Source organism: Rhincodon typus, chromosome 45 (assembly GCF_021869965.1).
Source record: "Rhincodon typus isolate 14 chromosome 45, sRhiTyp1.1, whole genome shotgun sequence".
Classification (NCBI taxonomy): domain Eukaryota; kingdom Metazoa; phylum Chordata; class Chondrichthyes; order Orectolobiformes; family Rhincodontidae; genus Rhincodon; species Rhincodon typus.
In genome coordinates, this window is record NC_063376.1 from 4019525 (window position 1) to 4027092 (window position 7568).

General features: G+C 48.9%; 1 protein-coding gene across 1 annotated transcript in view; it reads right to left on the bottom strand.

Annotated features, from left to right (window-relative positions):
• LOC125487807 overlaps positions 1-7336 on the bottom strand; it is a 21813-nt gene extending 14477 nt beyond the window's left edge. Inside the window, exons 1-2 of the mRNA XM_048620104.1 lie at positions 7268-7336; positions 2205-2293 (exon numbers count right to left, since the gene is read on the bottom strand). Coding sequence (XP_048476061.1) covers positions 2205-2293; positions 7268-7329 — 151 coding nt within the window. The 5' untranslated portion in view covers positions 7330-7336. The remainder of the gene's footprint in view (positions 1-2204; positions 2294-7267) is intronic.
• Between the last annotated feature and the right edge of the window lie 232 nt (positions 7337-7568).

Sequence of the window (7568 nt, forward strand, 5' to 3'; positions counted from 1 at the left end):
GGTCAGCACTGAGGGAACGCCGCACTGTCAGAGGGTCAGCGCTGAGGAAGCGCCGCACTGTCAGAAGATCTCGGCCGAGGGAGCGCCGTGCTGTTGGAGCATCTGTGCTGAGAGAGCACCGCACTCTCAGAGGGTCAGCGCTGAGGGAGTGCCACACTGTCGGAGGGTCAGCGCTGAGGGAACACCGCACTGTCGGAGGGTCAGCACTGAGGGAGCACCGCACTGTCGGAGGGTCAGTGCTGAGGGAGCGCTGCACTGTCGGAGGGTCAGTGCTGAGGGAGCGCTGCACTGTCGGAGGGTCAGTGTTGAGGGAGTGGGCACTGTCGGAGTGTCAGTGCTGAGGGTGTGCGCAATGTCGGAGGGTCAGTTCTGAGGGAGCGCTGGACAGTTGGATGATCAGTGCTGAGGGAATGTCGCACTGTCAGAGGGTCAGTGTTGAGGGAGTGCCACACTGTTGGACGGTCTGTACTGAGGGAGCGCCGTACTGTTGGAGGGTCAGTGCTGAGGGTGTGCACACTGTTGCAGGGTCAGTGTTAAGGGATCACCGCACTGTCGCAGGGTCAGTGCTGACGGAGCGCCGCACTGTCGGAGGATCTGTGCCGAGGGAGCGCCATGCTGTTGGAGGATCTATGCTGAGAGAGCACCGCACTGTCAGAAGTTCAGCGCTGAGGGAGCGCCGCACTGTTGGAGGGTCAGTGCTGAGAAAGCGCCACACTGTCGGAGGGTCAGCGCTGAGGGAGTGCCGCACTGTCGGAGGGTCGGTGCTGAGAAAGCGCCACACTGTTGGAGTGTCAGCGCTGAGGGAGCGCCACATTGTCGGAGGGTCAGCACTGAGGGAGCACCGCACTGTTGGAGGGTCAGTGCTGAGAGAGCACCGCACTGTCGGAGTGTCAGCGCTGAGGGAGCGCCACACTGTCGGAGGGTCAGCACTGAGGGAGCACCGCACTGTCGGAGGGTCAGTGCTGAGGGAGTGCCACAGTGTCAGAAATGTCACATTGTGAATTAGATGCTGAATGCAGGCTTGACACTTAGGTGGTTGCAGGAAATGTGTTCTGAGACACGACGGAGCAGTTGGGATCATACTGACTTGAGGATGGAAGAATGAGGATGCACGTCTCACGGTAAACACAGGAAGGATATTCCCAATGATGGAGGGCAGGGTAGCAGGGGGAGTCCAGAACCAGGCATTGACAGTCCAAAGGAGATGGAGTAGCACTGAGATGAGGACAAATGTCTTCACCCAGAGAGTGGGGATCTTGTGGAATTCTCTGCCACAGAAAGCAGCCTGACAAAAATGTCATGTTTTCTAGAAAGCATTAAATACAGTTCTTCGGGCTGGAGGGACCAAAGTGTATGGGTTAAGGTGAAAATAGGTGATTGAGTTTGATGATCAGCCATGATCACATCGACAGGCAGAGCAGGCTCGCTGGGCCAACTGGCCTAATCCTGTTCATACCTTCCATGCTTCCATTTTGTAGAGAGAGCTTTACTCTGTATCTAACCCCGTGCTATGCCTGTCCTGGGGAGTGTTTGATGGGGACAGTGTAGCGGCAGCTTTACTCTGTATCTAACTCAATGCTGTCCCTGACCAGGAGCATTTGATGGTGGACAGTGTTGAGAGAGCTTTACTCTCTCACTAACCCCATGCTGTCCCTGGTTTGGGATTGTTTGACCGGGGTCACTGTAGAGATGCCTCAGCACTTGCAGTGAACACTAAAGGGGCGGTTTCTACCTCCATCTCTCTCTCTGCCCTTGTGTCTCTCCCTCATTCTCTCCCCCTCTCTCCTCCCTCCTGCTCCCTCTCTCCGCTTCTCTCTCCTCCTCTCACTCTCTCTCTCCTTCCCCTGTCTGTCCCTTCTCCTTCTCAATCACTCTCGCGCCCCCCTCTACCTCTGTGTCACTTTGTCTCCCTCTCTCTCTCTTCCACTCTCTCTATCTCTCTCTTCTCCTTGCCTCTCTGTCTAGCCCTTCTCCCTCTCTGTCTGTCTTTCTCCCCCTCTCACTCACCGTCTCTCCTTCTCGTTCTCCCTCTCTGTCTCTCTCTCTCCCTCTCACTCACCCTCCCTCTCTGTCTCTCCTTCTCGCTCTCCCTCTCTTACCCTCTCTGTCTCTCTCTCTCTTCCCCTTTCCCTTTTGCTCTGTCTTGTCTCCCTCTCTCTCCCTCTCTCTCTCTCTCTCACTCTCTCTCATTATGTCTTTCTTACCTATTTCAAATATGTTTGTCATCCAGAGCAGCGTTAACAGAACGTAAGCGTAGGAACCAGCGTTGTAGTTCATGTGTACATTTCTGGGCCTGAAAATAAGACATTTTTCGACAGGTTGTGCTTCAAAACATTGGAAAGTGGATCAAGCATAGGCTTCTCCTACTGTCAGGACATGGATCAGGTTTCAACCCCATGACCCTTTATCTGCCAAGCCCTCCACCCCCGCACCCATCACACTCAGTTCCTTTATCTGCCATAAAAATACTTCCCACGTCTCAGGAATGGATGCACAGCAAGATCCCACACACATCGACACGGCCGTGAGCAGGTATTTCTTTTGGATGGGGATGTTGATCACAGATTGCATTTTGGAACGTGCCAACCTTTACGGGCCATGCTGTCTCAGGGCCAACGTGCAGGTCTGACCAGACCGAGATGGGTGAGAATGGCATTGCCTGCAGGAGGCACTCACGGTGGGAAAACAATGGGGAAAATCTGAAGGTTAACAAGACCCAACCCCTCTTGGATCTGGTTCAAGGGACAAGAAAATGATTGGAAAGATGTTGCTTGCAATTGAAGGCAGTCAGATCAGCTACGATCTCATTGACTGTTGGAGCAGAGGTGATGGGCTGAAGGGCCCATTTCTACTTCTGCATCTTATGGTAGTGTCCCAGAATTCCCTTAATTGGGAATAATCCAGGGTTTGAGGAAGACCAGGTCTTATTTTCCATTCATTCACAGATGTGAGCATCGGTGGCTGGGTCCAGCATTTATTACCCATCCCTAATTGCCCTGAGGGCAGTTAAGAGTCAAACCCATTGCTGTGGGTCTGGAATCATGTGTGGGCCAGACTGGGTAAGATTGGCAGATTTCCTTCCCTAAAGGACATTAGTGAACCAGATAGAATTTTCCCAAACACAGAAGGAATGGTTAGTAAGTTTGCAGATGACACCAATGGGTGGCATGGTGGCTCAGCGGCTCAGTGGTTAGCACTGCTGCCTCACAGTGCCAGGGACCCGGGTTCAGTTCTGCCCTTGGGTGGCTGTCTGTATGGAGTTTGCATATTCTCCCTGTGTCTGCGTGGGTTTCCTCCCATAGTCCAAAGATGTGCAGGCTATGTGGGTTGGTCATGCTTAATTGCCCATAGTGTTCAGGAATGTGTAGATTAGGGGGATTGGTCTGGGTGGGATACTGTGTGGACTTGTTGGGCCGAAGGGTCTGTTTCCAATCTGTAAAGATTTTATGATACCAATATTGGAGGTGCAGTAGACAAACAAAAAAGGTTAACTCAGAGTATAAAAGGACTTTGATTGGATGGGCCAAGGAGTGGCACATGATGTTGAATTTACGTAAATGTGAGATGCTGCGCACTGCTGAGGCAAACCAGGGCAAGATTTATACACTTAATGGTAGGGCCCTGGGGAGTGTTGCCAAACAAAGAGACCTTGGAGTGCAGGTTCATGGTTCCCTAAAAGTGGAGTCAGAGGCAGACAGGGTAGTGATGAAGGCATTTGGTGCGCACAACTTTATTGGTCAGTGCATTAAATGTAGGAGTTGGAAGGTCATGTACAGGACATTGGTTAGGCCACTTTTGGAATACAGTGTTCAATTCTAGTCTCTCTGCTATCGCAAGGATGTTGTTAAACATGAAAGGATGCAGAAAAGATTTACAAGGATGTTGCCGGGATGGAAGGATTTGACATATAGAGAGAGGATGAATAGGCTCGAGCTATTTTCCCTGGAGCGCCGGAGGCCGAGGGATTATGAGGGGCACAGATAGAGTGAATAACCAAGGTTTTTCCCCCAGGGTAGGGAAGTCCAAAACTAGAGGGCATAGGTTTAAGGTGAGAGGGGAAAGATTTAAAAGAGACCTATGGGGGAACTTTCTCATGCAGTGAGTCATGCGTGTATGGAGAGAGCTGCCAAAGGAGGTGGTGGAGGCTGGTACAGTTACAACATTTAAAAGGCATCTGGATGGGTACATGAACAGGAAGGGATTAGAGGGATACAGACCAAATAGGACTAAATAAATTTAGGCTATCTGGTCAGCATGGACGAGTTGGACTGAAGGGTCTGTTTCTATGCTGTACAACTCTATGACTCTAACAATTGCCAGTTGTTATCATTGATCTCTTAAATTGCAGAGATTTTTTTAAAATTGAATTCAAATTCTACCATCTGCTGCAGCAGGATTTGAACTCAGGGCCACAGAACATTAGCTTTATCTTTGGATTAATAGGTCTAGACAATACCACTCAGTCATCATTGCAGGGAATGGTTGAGGACTCTGGATCTGTACTTGATGGAGTTTAGAAGGATAGGGGCAGGTATCTGATTGAAACTTACAGAATACCGAGAGGCCTGGATAGAGTTGACGTGGAGAAGATGTGTCCATTCGTAGAGAGAGACGAGGACCCAAGGACAGCCTCAGAGTGAAGGGATGAACTGAGGTGAGGAGGAATTTCTTCAGCCAAAGGTGGGGGGTGAATCTGTGGAACTCATTGCCACAGAGGGCTGTGGAGGCCAACTCATTGAGTGTCTTTAAGACAGAGAGATAGGTTCTTGATTAGTGAGGGGGTCAAGGGTTACAGGGAGAAGGGATTGAGAAACATATCAGCCATGATGGAATGGTAGAGCAGACTCGATGGGGCAAATGGCCTAATTCTGCTCCTATATCTTATGGTCTCCCACCCCAAAGTGGCACACTGGAGAAACTGGGACCTGTTGCTGAGGAGAAGACAATTGACCAGGGATTTAGACCAACGGCCAACAGGGAGGGTGCAGGCAGTATCTAGGGAGACCAGACCCAGAGAAACCGTTCACACTGGAGGGAGGATTGAGAACCAGAGGCCACAACATTTATGAGGGAGGCAAAGCAGAAGTTACAAAAGGCTAAAACCTCACCGTGCAACAAGGGGGCATAGGGATAGGGTATGAATGGCCTCAAAGTGTGGCCGGGCAGGAGGCTTTCAGTCAGGGGGTGGAGACTTGCCTGAGGACACAGCGTTCCAGGAAAAGGGCGACGAAATAGCGGAGGTGAACTTAGAGACAGCTAATCCAGACAGGACAGGTCGAAAGACCTCCATCAGTACAAAGAACATCAGGCCCTTTGGCCCACCAAGCCTGTGCTAAAACTTGACATCTTTTTTGAGTCATAGAGTCATACAGCGTGGAAACAGACCCTTCATCCCAAGCAGTCTGTGCCAACTATAATCCCAAACTAAACTAGTCCCACCTGTCTGCTCCTGGCCCATATCCCTCCAAGCCTTTCATATTTGTGTAATTGTCCAAATGTTTTTTAAATGTTCTAACTGTAACCACATCCACCACTTCCTCAGAAAGTTCATTCCACATGCGAACCACCATCTATGTAAAAATTTGCCCCTCATGTCTTTTTTAAACATCTGTCCTCTCACCATAAGAATGCGCCCCCAGTCTTGAAATACTCCACCCTCGGGAAAAGGCACCTGCCATTCACCTTATCTATACCCCTCATTATTTCATAAATCTCTATAAGGTCACCTCTCAACCTCCTACGCTCCAGTGAAAAAAGTCCCAGCCTATCCATCTTCTCCTTATAATTCAAACACTCCATTCCTGGCAACATTCTGGTAAAGGTCTTCTGAATCCTCTCCAGTTTAATCATTTCCTTCCTACAACTCAGAGAGTAGTAAGGATGTGGAATGACCTGCCTGCAAAAATAATAGACTCGCCAACTTTAAGGGCATTTAAATGGTCATTGGATAAACATATGGACGATAATGGAATAGTTTAGGTTAGATGGGCTTCAGATTGGTTTCACAGGTCGGCGCAACATCGAGGGCCGAAGGGCTGTGCTGCGCTGTAATGTTCTATGTTCTATGTTCTATGTACAACAGGGCATCCAGAACTGGACACAGTACTCCAGGAGAGGCCTCACCAACATCCTGTACAACCTCAATGTAAAGTCCCAACTCCTATACTCAAAGGTCTGAGCAATGAAGGCAAGTGTGCTAAATGCCTCTTAACCACCATATCCACATGTGACCAAAACTTCAAAGAATTATGTACCTGAACCCCTAGGTCTCTCTGTTCTACAGCACTACCCAAGGCTTAGTTTGTAAACTGAAAACCTTTTGCTTCTGTATCACTTTGTTCATATATCTGTAAAAAAAAATTTTTCATTCATTCATGGGATGAGGGCATTGCTGGCTAGCCCAGCATTTATTGCCCATCCCTAATTGCCCCAGAGGGCAGTTCAGAGTCGACCACATTGCTGTGGGAGTGGAGTCACATGTAGGCCAGACCAGGTAAGGATGGCAGTTTCCTTCCCTAAAGGGCATTATAATGAACCCGATAGGTTTTTTGAACAATGGATTCATGGTCATCATTAGTCTCTTAATTACCAGTTTTGTTTTAATTGAATTCAAATTCCATCATCAACCCCCAGGTTTCTCAAACATTCGCTGTGTCTCTGGATTAAACAGTCCGGCGATAACATAACTGGGCCATCGCCTCCCCACGCTGCTTCTGAAATGTTATATCTGTCTTCGCCACCTCCTCTGGCAGCACATTACAGAAGGTTATAAAAGCAGAGAGCTTCGTTCTGCTCTGAACCCAAGCCTTTCCTTTGCGGAGATTAAAACTGCATGAGGTCAGAACAACGTGCTCTGCAAGGTAGTCTGCAGCCTCCGAGTTACAAATGATCCAGTATTCTTTTCAAGGCACAAAGCTTGTGCCCCTGAGATACAGCGGATTTCTGCGTTAATAATTACTGAACAATAGACAGTGTTTCCCCTCTGTATAACAGAACTGCTCTACCAGCAGACATTAATCTTTGTCTCCCTTATGTGTGTGTGTTAAGTCACTTCACTCACTCATACATCCCCCCCACCTCCCCACGATACGTTCCTTATCCATCCACCCCTTTACTGTTACATCGCTCTTGTCGATCAAGGTTAGTTTGTCCTTTCAGATGCCCCAGCACAGATGCCTTTACTTTTGTGCAGTCTCTGATGATCACTGTCCCAAAACAGTTCAGCAGCGCAGGTATCATTCTGGAGCCTATGCAAAGAAGCACTTACCACGAGGGCTTACACAGAGAGAAGAGGGTTGTAAAACTTGACTTATACAGGATGTGACTCATCACTTTTATTTTGCAACACTTCCGGCCGGTCTTATCGTTGATAACAAGGTGTAAAGTTCGATGAACACAGCAAGCCAAGCAGCATTAGAGGAGCAGGAAAGCTGATGTTTCAGGCCTAGACCCTTCTTCAGAAAAAAGGTCTTATGGTTGGACTGTTAAACCAGAGACACAGAGAATGTCTGAGAAACCTGGGTCTGAATCCCGCTACGGCAGATGGAGGAATTTGAATTCAATTAAAA